At 41.5% G+C, this 15,125-nt stretch overlaps 1 protein-coding gene across 2 annotated transcripts in view; it reads right to left on the reverse strand.

The window, feature by feature from the left end:
• rnf13 (ring finger protein 13) overlaps nt 1-15,125 on the reverse strand; it is a 319,053-nt gene that overhangs the window by 85,265 nt on the left and 218,663 nt on the right. For both annotated transcript variants that reach the window (XM_072473860.1, XM_072473861.1), the window contains exons 6-7: nt 12,998-13,088; nt 6,165-6,270 (exon numbers count right to left, since the gene is read on the reverse strand). In XM_072473860.1, the coding sequence (XP_072329961.1) occupies nt 6,165-6,270; nt 12,998-13,088 (197 nt within the window). The remainder of the gene's footprint in view (nt 1-6,164; nt 6,271-12,997; nt 13,089-15,125) is intronic.

Consider the following 15,125-nt stretch of genomic DNA (forward strand, 5'->3'; position numbering starts at 1 on the left):
GGTTATGTTGCAGCTGGAGAGGGTGCTGGTGAGGCCACAGGTGGAGTACTGTGTATAGTTCTAGTCTCCTTACTTGAGAAAGGATGTACTGGCACTGGAAGGGGTGCAGAGGAGATTCACTAGGTTGATTCTGGAGATGAGAGGATTGGCTTATGAGGAGAGATTGAGTAGACTGGAACTCTCCTCATTTGGAATTTACAAGAATGTGGGGGATCTTATAGAAACATAAAATTATGAAGGGAATAGTTAAGATAGAAGCAGGGAGGCTGTTTCCACTGTTGGGTGAAACTAGAACCAGGGGTTATCGCCTCAAAATAAGGGGGAGCAGGTTTAGGACTGAGTTGAGGAGGAACTTCTTCGCCCAAAGGGTTGTAAATCTGTGGAATTCCTGCCCGATGATGCAGTTGAGACGACCTAGTTGAATGTTATTAAGATAAAGATAGATTTTTGAACAGTGAAGGAATGGAGGGTTATGGCGAGCGGGCGGGTAGATGGAGCTGAGTCCACAACAAGATCAGCCATGATTTTATTGAATGGTGGAGCAGGCTCGAGGGGCCAGATGGCCTACTCCCTGCTCCTAATTCTTATGTTCTTTCAATTATTGATTAGAGACAATTATTGATTCATGCAGAAAATCTAAATTTGATTTCCAACTGCTTAAATTTAATCAAGCCAAAAGTGAACAGCCCGAAATAAAAGTAAAAGAAATTTTAAAACATGTTTGTTTTGACTGATGATACTATTAAATGAAGTCTAAATAAAACCTAATTAAAATTTGAAATTATTCAACCCATAACTTCCTCAGAGAGGCAATCAGTAGTGGATTGTCACTCTGTAGCGATTTACCTGCACTTAAAATGGAAAGCGACAGTTCTCGCCCGAACTTCCGGACTCAGGGTAAGGCTGAAGAAGCAAAATTCAGCCCCTTTTACAGCACTAGCGGCCATAAAAGCAGGTGTATTTAAAGGTCTCACCACAAGGGAGAAGGTAAATTACTTTTTAAAAAAAATACATTGAGTACCCAATTCACTTTTTCCAATTAAAGGGCAATTTAGCATGGCCAATCCACCTACCTTGTACATCTTTGGGTTGTGGGGGCGAAACCCATGCAAACACGGGGAGAATGTGGAAACTCCACACAGACAGTGACCCAGAGCCGGGATCAAACTTGGGACCTCGGCGCCGCGAGGCAGCAATGCTAACCACTGTGCCACCGTGCTGCCCTGGGAGAAGATAAATTTCCAAAGTAAGTGAACGGGATATGGGGATGGTGGATCCTGTGCAGGAGGCAGGGGATACCGCGGGGAATGGAGTTCTTGGTTGGGGGGAGGTGGTGTGTGGGGATCACATGGGTTGACGGGACTGTACCGTGTGGGACTTGGTCTGGGTGTGTAAAATAGTTGTCTGAAGTAAGAAGTGCTTTTTTTTCTTCCAACTATTTCAGAGTAACTATGAGTGTAAAACTGGCAGAGTCATTCAAAGTTACTGATTTAAATCCCTTCTGTCTGCACAAGACAGTCCAGGGCCAGTTAGCCCTTCTGGACAATTGCCGGATAAACCCTCACATGGGAACTTCCTAGAGGAATTCCCCAGCGCACCTTTTGTGCACCTACACCCCTCCATCCCCTACCCCAAATCTGATACTGGGAAGGACATTATGGCCCAATTCAATGATGAAACAGAAAATTATTTGCTGAACATAGGTTTCAAAAATTCATGATTAAATTCAAAAATTCATGATTAAATTTAAACTGTTGTTAAACAAGGAAAATAATTCAACAAAATAAGAACAGCTCAGGATTTTACAGCATTGAAGTTGTAACAGCTAGCCCACTGAATGGTAAATCCCTCAAATTATGGAGCCAAATTCAGAAGCTGCAATTAACACTTGGTACAGGCTCCAAGTTTAAAAAAATCAGCTATGATCATTGGATATTGTTAGAGCACAGAAATCTCCTTTAATAAAGCTGAAGTTGATCAATTACACACAATAGTAGATTCTTGCATGCAACTAACTATAACTTATCCAGAGATGCATAGACATCATATATAGATCAATAAACTATCAGAACCCCTTGATTAGGTTATTACCTGGCAATCAGATCCAGGATTGCATTGTTCTATGGATATACATATGCAAGTAATCTAATCAAAAAATGCAGACCTTTATTAGAATAAATGGGTATGTGAGAACTGAAACAAGTGGATCAAATCACAACAACAAACAAAGGAACAAAGACTGATCTGTTTAGAATTGTAATCTGAATGTTGTGATTAGACTGGCGTCTTAGTTGCACCAATATCCGATCTTCTGGCTGAGAACACCAAGAGACATTAAATAAGTAATCTCTGCTGTTTTAGATGAGACATTGAGGCTCCACTTGTCTCTCCTCAGGTGGAGCTGGAATGTATTGCGTCGCCTCTTAATGAATAGCCGACCGATGACTTCACCTAATGTCTCAGTTATCCCCCAACCAACACAGTCATTGTTGTTTATGGGAGGAACTTGAGACTTGCTACCGTGACTATTATTCAAAAGTGATTCTTTGGCTGTAAAGTACTTCGGTATATTCCAAGTTTGTGAAATGCACTGGAAGTCTTTCTCGTTCCATTCTAGAACCCAAGTTCACTCTCGGTCAGAACAATGGCATTGAAGCCACTATTTCTTGATGGCTATTAAGGGCCCTAACAGCTGGGATTGTGCAGTTAACATTACATCAAAGCTTTGAGTTCACTGTCATTCCAATTGTGAAATTTACATCAACTTCTAGCCTTTGCAGGTGTAAAAGTCAAGTGCAGAAATCCAGTAGTTGCCATCACTGATTCCTTGCATCACTACAGGCCACTCATTCAATGGTTGGTGGCGATCACTAGTGAGACTCACACATACGGAATTCAATCATGTCAGCTATATCAAACAAGAATGCTGATGTGAAACTGTACTTACAGGACCCAATACTTCCTCGGGTGAGAGAATGAGACAACTGGTACAGAAGTAAAGTTTAGATAAGATTCAGTCAAATAGTCTGAACGCTAAGAAAGTAAATGACTACATTTTGCAAGCTTTATTATTTTGAAGTGATTTATATTCCCAGAACCCTGCCGCGATGTCCAAATTAGCAGAGAAATAAAACATAGCAGAGTGTGAGCCACCTGGTGGAGTTAATCCTATATTGCTTTGGATTTGCACCATTTACTCTGTTAAGAAGTTGGGTGGGGACGAATTGATAGCTCTACCAAAGGGCACATTTGCTGTAGGATGAATAGCCTCAGTCTGTACCATAATATTGTGTTGTAGAAGACTCGCCCCCCTTGATGGAAATTTTTAGGGAGGGTTTAAACTAGATTGGCAGAGGGGTGGGATCTTCAGCAGGAGGGAAGCAAATGAGGGGCTGAAAGGAGGTACAGCACTCAGCAACGGCAAGCTGAATAGACATGATAGGCAGGAGCACGGTAGGGAGTGGGGAAAGCCTGCTGGATTAAATTGCATCTATTTCAATGCAAGAGAGCTGACAGGCAAGGCTGATGAACTCAGGGCATGGATACATAGGTACATGAGACTGGGATATTATAGCTATAACTGAAACATGGCTAAAGGAGGGACAGGACTGGCATCTTAATATTCCAGGGTACAGGTGCTTTAAGCTGGACAGAGGTGGAGGAAAGAAAGGAGGGGGTGTTGTATTTTTGGTTAAGGGAAACATCACGGTAGTAGTCAGAGATTAAATAGCCGAAGGATCATGAAGCGAGGCTTTGTGGGTGGAACTGACAAATAAGAAGGGGATGGTGACCTTATTGGGGTTGTGCTATATTATAGGCTCCCAAATAGTCAACGGGAATTAGAAGAACAAATATGCAGGGAGATTGGGGAGGCGTGCAGGAGTAACACGGTTGTCATAATAGGGGATTTTAATTTTCCTGACGCAGACTGGGACTGCCATAGTGTTAAGTGCTTAGATGAGGTGGAATTTGTTAAGTGTGTTCAGGAAAGTTTCCTCAAGCAGTATGTGGAGGGTCCTACTCGGGGAAGGGCAAAGAAGAATGCTGACGTGAAACTGGACTTACAGGGCCCAATACTTTCTTGTGTGAGAGAATGAGATAACTGGCACAGAAGTAAAGCGGAGATAAGATTCAGTCAAACAGTCTGAACACGAAGAACGTTCTATTGGGAAATAGGGCAGGGTAAGTGACTGAGGTGAAGGTGGGGGACCACTTTGGGACCAGTGACCATAGTTCTATTAATTTTTAAATAGTATGGAAAGGGACAAAACTGGTCCTCAGGTGCAAGTTCTAAATTGGGGTAAGGCGAGTTTTGTTGGAATGAGAAAGGAGTTTGCAAGGGCTGATTGGAGTTGCTTGTTTGAGAGCAAAGAGACCTCAGGCAAGGGGGAGGCCGTTAAAAATGAAACAGCTAGAGTTCAGGGTCTATATTATAATAATAATAAAATGTTCCTGTTAGGGTGAAGGGCAAGGCTGGCAGGAGTAGGGAACCCTGAATGACAAAACATAGAGAGATTCTGGCCAGGACAAAGGAGGCATGGCTCAGGTACAAGCAGCTGGAATCAAGGGAATCCCTGGAGGTGTACAGGGTATATAGGCATATACTCAAGAAGGAAATTAGGAGGGCAAAAAAGGGGGCATGAGGTAGCTTTGGCTGAGAGGATTAAGGTGAATCCAAAGGGATTCTTAAGTAACTTAGAGGAAAAATAATAACTAGAGAGAGAATACAACCCGTTAAGAACCAAAGTGGACACATATCTGTGGAACCACAGGAGATGGGCGAGGTTCTCAATGAATATTTCTCCTCTGTGTTTACCATGGAGAAAGACATGAAGACTTGGAACCTGGGAAGGTTAGTGGCGATACAGTTCGCATTACAGTAGAGAAGGTGATGGACATATTAAAAAGTATGAAGGTGGATACATCTTCTGGCCCTGACCTGGCATATCCAAGAACACTGCACGAGAAGAAATTGTGGGAATCCTGGCTAAGATATTTACATCATCATTAGCCACGGTTGAGGTACCAGAAGACTGGAGGGCTGCAAAGAAAAACCCAGGAATTATAGATTGGTAAGCCTAACATCTATGGTGGGTACGTTACTAGAGAGGATTCTGAGGGATAAGATATGCAAGCATTTGGAAATATAGGGTTTGATTAGGAGTAGTCAGCATGGCTTTGTGCATGGGAGATCATGCCGCACAAATTTGTTAGAGTTCTTTGATGAAGTGACCAGGAAGGTTGATGAGGGCAGGGCGGTAGACGTACACTATATGGACTTCAATAAGACCTTTGATAAAGTTCCACATGTTAGGTTGCTCTGGAAGGTTAGATCACATGGAATCTAGGGAGAGCTGGCAAATTGGCTTGATGGTAAGGAAGCAGGATGATCTCGCAATCTCTGTGGGTGGTTTTCTTTAAGTTCAACAGGAAATGCTGTTGCTTTGATGCGGACTGTAAAATCCAGGTCAACACCTTCACATTATTCACTGAGCTCATAAAGGGAACAAGTCCGTAGCACAAAATTTCACACGAGTTAATATTATTCTTTCAGTTCTGTTCAAATAGGGCCTGACGACAGATGATTTGCAAAACCATTTATATTTTTCTGGTGGTGCATTAAGTGGAAAGTTGACAATTATTTCCCATCACGGTTTAAGAGAAATATTGCATATTGCATGAAAGAATTATTATGACTGGCAGGGTGCTTAGCATTGTTACTGGTTACGCAAATGATAAATACTGAATCTGAATATTCAAGTTCTCAATTCTGTCTTGACACAACATACTTTCCCTCTAAAATTGAAAATACACATATAAATAGGGAGTTTGAAACCTGTTCAGAAGAAGCAGACACAAAGAACAAAGAATAATACAGCACAGGAACAGGCCTTCGGCCCTCCAAGCCTGTACCGACCAACCTTTGCCAAAACCCTCAGAAAGAACAAAGACACATGCTATGTTACTAGTTTGTGACCAATATAGGGGCAATGGGATTAATTATTCTCGGAGGCTATCAATTGGCAGCAATCCCAAGCAGGTTACAGATATAAATCAATCATTATGGTACACAATCAAAACACAGCTCAAGCTCTGCAACATCTGAATCTTGTGGTATTTTCACAATGCAATAATTATCCATTTAAGTATAAATTATTACATACCATAAAAACAGCAATGAGGATTAAACAGATTCCCACTATGATGAGGAATGGAATTAGATAGTACTCCAGCGGAAGGCTAAAATCGGGTAGTATCACTATATGGCCACTGTGGAGAAACACAATAACAAAGAATGTTTGCAGATAGTTACGATACCGTAACTGGTGATGGCCATCAAAGCACAATTCCAGAAACGCTGCTAGAATACACATAACAACAATGATCATCATATTGGTTTGATTACATTGTTACATTAGCAGTGATGTAGGCATCACAGTTTGACACGTAATAGCTGTGCAAAACAAAAGGAAGCCCAGATTGTATAACTTGAATTTTATGAACTGAGGCCATTGTGACCATTTGTCCTGATGCAACAAGGTAGTGAACATGTAGCAGTACCATGAGTGATGTCATGGTGACTACACTGGAGTCAGACTGTGATGTAATTGTGACAGTACAGCACCGCAAGCCTGCAAACATAATTGTGATACACCTTTCAAATTTGGGGGTTTTAATTGTAGTTTGTTTTGAAAGCAGTCTTTGCTTCACCAGATTGCAAACCAAAACAGTTACTGTCTCAACAGATTTCAGATCAGAATTCAAATTTTACTAACAACAGGAAATACATATTAAATGAATGGCATTTACAATAAGAATAGCAAACTTGATTAAATGGAAAATCAGCTGATTTCAGCCCCAGGTGTTGGCTAATATATAATCTGAATGGAGATTTCCAATTGCTGATTTCAGAATTTGCCACTTGCTGATCAATTCTATTCAACCTAAAAAGTGTATTGAAATTGTGGCATTTTGGTTGATGGCATTTTTTGAATAACCAAAAAATTCAGATTTTGCTGGTAACTTCAGTTTTGCCACCATGCTGTTCAATATCAGGACATCTCGGTTAAAATGGAATGGTTAATGGCACAATGGTTAACACCTGCTGCCTCATGGCACCGAGGACCCGGGTTCAGTCCCAGTCTCGGGTCACTGACCGAGTTTACACATTCTCCCCGTGTCTGAGATTCTCACCGCCACAACTGCCTTACACTTTCCCCCTTACTGCCTTTTGTTTCTGTCCCTGTTTTACTACCTTCCAACTTCCTGCATCGGTTCCCATCCCCCTGCCACATTAGTTTAAACACTCCCCAACTGCTCTAGCAAATAGCCCCCCTAGGACATCAGTTCCGGTCCTGCCCAGATGTAACCCGTCCAGTTTGTACAAGTCCCACCTACCCCAGAACCGGTCCAAATGCCCCAGGAATCTGAAACCCTCCCCCCGACGCCATCCCTTCAGCCACGTATTCATCCTATATATCCTGTCATTTCTACTCTGACTAGCACATGGCACCAATAATAATCCTGAGATCACTACCTTAGAGGTCCGATTTCTTAACTTCCTTCCTAGCTCCCTGTATTCTGCTTTTAGGACCTCATCCCTTTTTTTACCTCTGTCATTTGTACCGATGTGTACCACGACCACTGGCTGTTCACCCTCCCCCTCCAGAATGTCCTGTACCCATTCCGAGACATCCTTGACCCAAGCACCAGGGAGGCAACATACAATCCTCGACTCTCGTTTGCGGCCACAGAAACACATGTCTATTCCCCTTACAATTGAATCCCCTACAACTATTGCACTGTCACACTTATGACCCCTCCTCTCTGCAGCAGAACCAACCATGGTGCCACGGGTTTGGCTGTTGCTGTTTTCCCCTGAGATGCCATTCCCCTCAACAGTATCCAAAGCGGTATATCTGTTCTGCAGGGGAATGGCCACAGGAGATTCCTGCACTACCTGCCTCGCTCTCTTGCTCTGTCTGATGGTCACCCATTCCCTTCCTGCCTGCGGAGTGACCACCTCGCGATACGTGCTCTCCACGATGCTCTCCGACTCGCTCTTACTGTGCTCTCGTAACAAAACAACAGTAGCGCAGGAAAAGTGGTACTTTTAACCTTCTAATTGTTCCAACATTTGCTCATGTCTGATCGCAATGGTTTGTGTATTTATTCAAATTAGCAGACTCTTTCATGTTAGCAATTTTGGGCAAGTCTAGAACATCCAACCACACTTTATTAATGTCTACAAATCACTGTCGGCTCAAAGTTTAATTTTTACTTGAAAGCTAACTGCATTAGGGTTAGGAAAAAAAAGCTTTTGGCTACTTGATGCAAAGGCAGTCAACTTTCAATCAACAGCAATTTATGTACCAGCTCAACATTTTCTGAGAACAAAAAAAAAGCAAACCAGGAAATGGTTTAATAATGTATATTACAAAGAAATAATTACATGGCTCATATGAAAGTCAGTATGTGCAGCATTGTGCTAAAATAAACTGCAGTCAATTTAATACTGCTGTAGCTTCCCAAGCCCATCTGCTCCTCCAGCAAGGGCAAAAGGAAAACAAAAAATTCTTAAATCTGTTCAGGAGTCGGGCGGCGCGGTGGGGCAGTGGTTGGCACTGCTGCCTCATGTCGTCGAGGACCCAGGTTCAATCCCGGCCCCGGGTTACTGACCGTGTGTAGTTTACACATTCTCCCCGCGTCTGCATGGGTCCCACCCCCACAACCCAAAGTTGTGCAGGGTGGGTGGATTGGCCACGCTAAATTGCCCCTAAATATGAATTTTCTTTTAATCTGGTCAGGAGTATCTGGTGTTGTGCTGCATCAGGAATCTTCCTCCCTTTGAATTTCACAGCAACTAACATCAATGAATTATAAATATTTATATTACACGAACAGATTTCTGCAAAAAGTAATTATTTCTGAAGCAATCATTTTAGCTTACCATGCTGTAGAAATGCCATCTTAATTTTCATTTCATTGTTATAGTTTATTAATAAAAGTGCCATTCTATTTCCATCTGCTGAATTATTTAATGTCTAACTGTTATCATTTAAAATCATGGAAGAGTTTAGATAGAGCAAATAAAGAGAAGCTGTTTCCAACAGCTGAAAGATTGATAAGTAGATGGCACAGATTTGGTTCCTGGCAAAAGAAACGGAGGGGACACAAGGAAAAATATTTTTATACAGCAAGTGATTAAGATTTGTAATGCATCCTAGATAGGGTGGTGGAGGTGGAATCAATAGGAGTTTTCAAAAGGAAAGAGGATAAATACTTGAAGGAAAAACGGATAGGAGGATGGTGGGATTAACTGGATGGTTCATGGGCTCGGTGCAGTCATTGGCCCAAATGGCAGCCCTCTGTTCTGTACGATTCTCAGATTTCCTTTCTTGCTAGAGCAGTGGTCGGGGCCCCAGAACGTGGCTTCTACAGTTTTTAAATGAAGGAAAGTGGTGGTGGTAGTGGGATATTTTGGCAGTATTCCAGTTTCCTTTTTCCAAACATCAACCCGTTAGAAACTGGTAGGTATGGATCCGGCGAGGCAAGGATCTGTCCTGGCCAGCATGGATGCCTTGCCACAGTCAGTCAGTCTGCAGCACCTTCTAGCTGCTGAATCCCCCTTCAAATAAGTAGTGGGAAGGAGAAATCAGGGAACAGAAGAAAACAAAAAGAAAATCTCTGACTGCATTCGGGTTGAAGTTATAACTCTTCTGTACTGCAAGTGTCCTTTCTGAATTTGTAACTAAATCAAGGCACAGGGATTTTAAAAGATGGAACTCTTCTTTCTGGGATTTCCTTTGTCTATGGGGTGAATATATAATGTTGGCTAAGGATAAGGTGAAAATGGCAATTTCCAATTGTCATTTCATATGAAAACTCCGATGAGTTTATTTCCAGTCAGAACTAGAACTCGAGTCAGAGTGACCGGAGGGGTTTCCCTCGGTTCCATTCGCCAGGTTATAAAAATAATTAATATTCATTTCCAATCTGTTGAGAAAGAGTTTGGATATTTTTCTTAGCCACTCCTCGATTGTGAAAGCTCTCCTTTGCTCATCAGGTTTGATAAGCTGGCCGGAGAGATGCTCCCATCTTTCACTCTCTCTGATCCCCCCCCCCCCAACCACCCAGCTCTTTTCTATTAAAAATAGGTTTGAGATACACAATCTCATTTTATACATACCATCTAATAGCTAGAAACATTACTGCCTACCGTATTTCAATTATGTAAACAGTTGATTTCAGCTCATTTCACATGTGACTATAGACACTGTGTAAAACTGCTGCATTAGTATCAATACCTTTCAGAAGAGCAAAAATGAATTTAAACTCTTTTAAAAAATTAAATCAAATAGAATAGCAGTCAGGGATTGGCTGTCTACACACAATAAATTGTTGTAACTTATTTTTAAAAACATTTTTTTTTTTAAATTTAGAGTACCCAATTCATTTTTTCCAATTTAGGGGCAATTTAGCCTGGCCAATCCACCTACTCTGCACATCTTTCGGTTGTGGGGGCAAAACCCATGCAAACGCAGGGAGAATGTGAAAACTCCACAGTGACCCAGAGCTGGGATTGAACCTGGGACCTCTGCGCCGTGATGTTGTAACTTATTTAATTTATACTCATTAAGAGGACGTGCAGCCAATTCATATAGTTCCAATTTGTGTTTACTATAGATGCAAATATTTGTATGCACCAATTCTTTTATTTAAATTTTTTTTTTATTTTTTATAAAGTGCCCAATTCTGTTTTGTTTCCAATTAAGGGGCAATTTAGCGTGGCCAATCCACCTACTCTTCACATCTTTGGGTTGCAGGAGTGAGACCCATGCCGACACGGGGAGAATGTGCAAGCTCCACATTGACAGTGACCTGGGGACGGGACCATACCCGGGTCAGCGCCATGAGGCAGCAGTGCTAACCACTGCGCCACCATGCTGCCCATGCACCAATCTTTTAATAAATAATAATAATCACTTATTGTAACAAGTAGGCTTCAATGAAGTTACTGTGAAAAGCCCCTAGTCGGCACATTCCAGTGCCTGTTGACATTGGCATGAAAGGCCAAAAGGCCTCTTTCTGTGCCAAAGAATTCTGTGATCAAGACTAATTCCACATTTCAACCCTAGAATTCACAGAATTTACAGTGCAGAAGCAGCCATTCGGCCCATTGAGTCTGTACCGGCCGGGGAGGCCTTGGGGGGAATTGAACCGGCGCTGCTGGCCTGGCTCTGCATTACAAGCCAGCTGTTTAGCCCACTGTGCTAAACCAACCCTTTTTAGCTTCATAACAGTTCATCCTTCAACCTGATTATCAGAATAAATGACTTAAGAGCAGGACACTCGGTCCTTTGAGCCTCCTGCGCCATTCTCTTTTCAGGGTTTGCCATCGGGCAGACTGCTGATAGTGCCACAATTTCTCCAACCAGAAAGGATTTGCAAGGTAACAATATATTGCCTTATGAAAACAAAGTACTGCAGTATTCAGCATTTTGATTTATTATTTTCAAATAATAAGATAGCGCAGCTAGAATAAAATTAACGTTTACAACAAGGGCAGCACGGTAGCACAGTGGCTTCACAGCTCCAGGGTTCCAGGTTCAATTCCCGGCTTGGGTCACTGTCTGTGCGGAGTCTGCACGTTCTCCCAGTGTGTGCGTGGGTTTTCTCCGGGCACTCCGGTTTCCTCCCACAGTCCAAAGATGTGTAGGTTAGGTGGATTGGCCATGATAAATTGCCCTTAAGTGTCACAAGTGTCCAAAAATGTTGGATGGGGTTACTGGGTTAATGGGATAGGGTGGAGAAGCTGGCTTAAGTGGGGTGCTCTTTCAGAGGGCCGGTACAGACTCAATGGGCCGAATGGCTTCTTCTGCACTGTAAATTCTATGAATTCTAGGGTTGAAATGTGGAATTAGTCTTGATCACAGAATCCTTTGGCACAGAAAGAGACCTTTTGGCCTTTCATGCCAATGTCAAGATTTTGAACAATCAATCTAATTTAGTCTCACTCCCATACTTCTTTCCTATAAACCAGCAAATCAATTTTCTTCAAGTACATGTCCAATCGGACATTTCAATGGAATATAATTGCACCCCACCCGTTCAGATAGTGCCATTGTGTGAAGAAATTTCAACTAATTTCCCTATCTGTTCTTTTTTCAATTATTTTAAATCTATGATTTCCGGCTACCAACCTTGTTGACAGAAAAGAAATTACCCCCTACCTGCCTCAAAATATCACATAACTTTGACTACCCCATAACCCTGAATCTTTTCTTTTCCTTATTTGTTCACAGGATGTGGGCACCGCCAGCATTCATTGCCTAAAGATGGGAACTGTACAGAAGGCAAAGGAAGCATTATAATTAAAGCTGAAGGTTCAATTTTAAAGACTCGTCACACTGCCCTGCCCCGCCTTCACATCTCCATAATAAAGCAAGGTTTAAATGAAATGCCCCATAATGCAGGAAAGCAAGGGGAAAGGTTAGCTGTAATTAGACGAGACCAAGTTGGAGGTTAAAAGCTTACAAGGTTGGGACGGCAGCACTGCTGCCTCACAGCACCGAGGGCCCAGGTTCGATCCTGGCCCCGGGTCACTGCCCGTGTGGAGTTTGCACATTCTCCCCGTGACTCGGCGGGTCTCACCCCCGCAACCCAAAGATGTGCAGTGTAGGTGGATGGAAATGTTTTGTTTAAAAGCGCTTACAGATTGTAGTTTTGAGGTCCTCTGAAAGAATGAGATAGCACAGGAGGCAAAGCAACACTCCTATATTCCTATATGATGCAGAGAGGAGGAAACTCAGCAGGAAAGAATGCTGTTAACAATGGAAGGAAATACGACTTAACAACTTTTTAAAAATGCATAAAAAATTAGCTATTTGGAATGAGAAAACCTTTCTAAACAAACCAGTTTCAAGTCTAAGGTTAAAACTCTCAGACCAAATTATGATGGAAGGACAGAGTAAAAATTAATGTATGTACTACTTACCCTCTTAAATAGCTAAATTCCTCCATAAGGTATTTAGCTGTCGCTTCCCCAATAAACACAGATGGAATGGTGATTTGTTTAAAGATATCAACTGTAAAACAGAATGACATTGTGTGAAATTCAGCATTACAAGCAAATTTACTGACGCATAAATTAGATTAATTCAAGCACTTTTGGACCTCGAAAAGGTGGCGTCAGGACTTTTTCCCATCAACACTCATTGCGAGACAGCACAACGGCTCCGGCATGTTGAGAGACATGACAAATGCCTCCTCAAATGGGAGAGAAGTACCCCCCCACAGGAGTGAACATAACACATCCTAGAAACCAACCACTTTTTAAACATTTTAACAAATCAGCTCATTTTGATTGCAAAAACCAGTCATACAAATGAACTTTGGTAAATACATTAATGTTCTGAATGCCCACTTCTGATAGAAGTAAAAATTATGGGGAATCATGAATTTCCTCCATTCTCCTTGAAACAAAGCTAGTTTTTGTTTGATTTTGGTCCAACATAGAAATTAGTACAGAAGCATCAGTTGTTCAACAAAGGTATTTCCTCTTCCCAAGAATGCTATGCTCAGGGTGCATAAGCTACAGGGTACACTACAAGTCTAGATTTTTCCCCCCAAAAAAAGTTACAATTGGTAGTACTGTATTGACTCTTGAAGATGGGCAACGCCCACACCCCATGAAAGAATAAAAGAATGCTATCATTTTAATTATATTTTTAAAAAAGCAATTTGTGTTGATAGCACACTATTATGCCAGGGGTGATACCTCGATGTAATTCAGATATAAAAATGTTTTATAGAATACACACCCTCAGGGTCAACTCATAGCACACTTCAGTGGTCCATCCATTTTTATTTCTTAACTTGTGATTGGGGTGAGAAAAAAAAAATCACTTCATGTCAGTTTTGTCAAAAGGCAAGAAATTCTCCCTCATCAGGACCAACATTCACCCTGCAATCAAAATTAACTGAGTGTTCATTCACCTAATTGCTGTTTGCAGGAATTCACTCCGCATAGGTTATACTGCAGGTTAATGCAGCAGTTAATGATTATACTTCCAAAGTTGATTGTCAAGTGATCTGATATGCCCCCGAGGGCAACATGCAAGTTACTGATTAAACAACATTTGTTTCTTGCAGTTGTTGCCTTCGAGGGCAATCTCGTATACATGTTTTGAAATGTTGTAAAAAAGTAAGTGTTTCTACAAAAATTATTTAAGTAATTCCATGTCAGGTCATGGAATGAAGCAGAGAGAATCCTTCAATATTTGTCATGTACTTCAAGGAACGTAATGATGGAAAATGATAAATATCATAAATATCAAAAAAGGTACATGCTGCTGACAGAGATGGAGTTGGAAATAATAGATCCATTCATATTGACTTGCAAACATTGTTTTTAAGTGGAATGGTGTCACCTGCTAACTTCTAATAGTTCAGTGATTGCCAGGTGAGCTTTAGAGTTCATATTAGTACTGTTGTGGAGGTAGGCACTCGTTGAGAAAAAACATGGTGAGCCTCTTTGGGAGCGCCTGAGGTGACAAGCCATGCAGAGTCTTTGAAACTTATAAAAATGCTGCATAAAGGATCCGAGCAAGAGAGACTATTGGTGTTTGGTGGGATTGGAGGCTGAAAGTTGACGTGAAGGAGTAGGATTTGCCTAGAGAAGAAAGCCACTCAAAGGAATAGAGCAGTAAAAAGGCTGCAAGGATAAAAACCACAATATAAATTCTAATTCACAATAGGCGTCACAGCATCTTAACTACTGTTAGTGGTTAATGAAGTTACTACTTTAATAAGATATTTCACACAATTATGGTATCAATAGAATGTGTGATGGAAGTGCCGCCAAATACTTATTTATATTTCACTGGTGAGAATGATCTCATTACCCATGACCACATATAAAACCTGTATTCCAGGCGGAGTTGGGGAATTGGTTGTACATGCCACCTTACTTCCAATCTGCACTCCCAGAGTGTTCAGGATCATACTCTTACTAATACATCCACTATAAACTTCAGTTTATTTTTCAAAACAAAAAATATGTTCCCAGTTAAATTATTTCAGCAAAACAGACAATTTCTCCCTTATTTAACACTTCACGTAAT

The sequence above is a fragment of the Scyliorhinus torazame genome, chromosome 14, assembly GCF_047496885.1.
Source record: "Scyliorhinus torazame isolate Kashiwa2021f chromosome 14, sScyTor2.1, whole genome shotgun sequence".
Classification (NCBI taxonomy): Eukaryota; Metazoa; Chordata; class Chondrichthyes; order Carcharhiniformes; family Scyliorhinidae; genus Scyliorhinus; species Scyliorhinus torazame.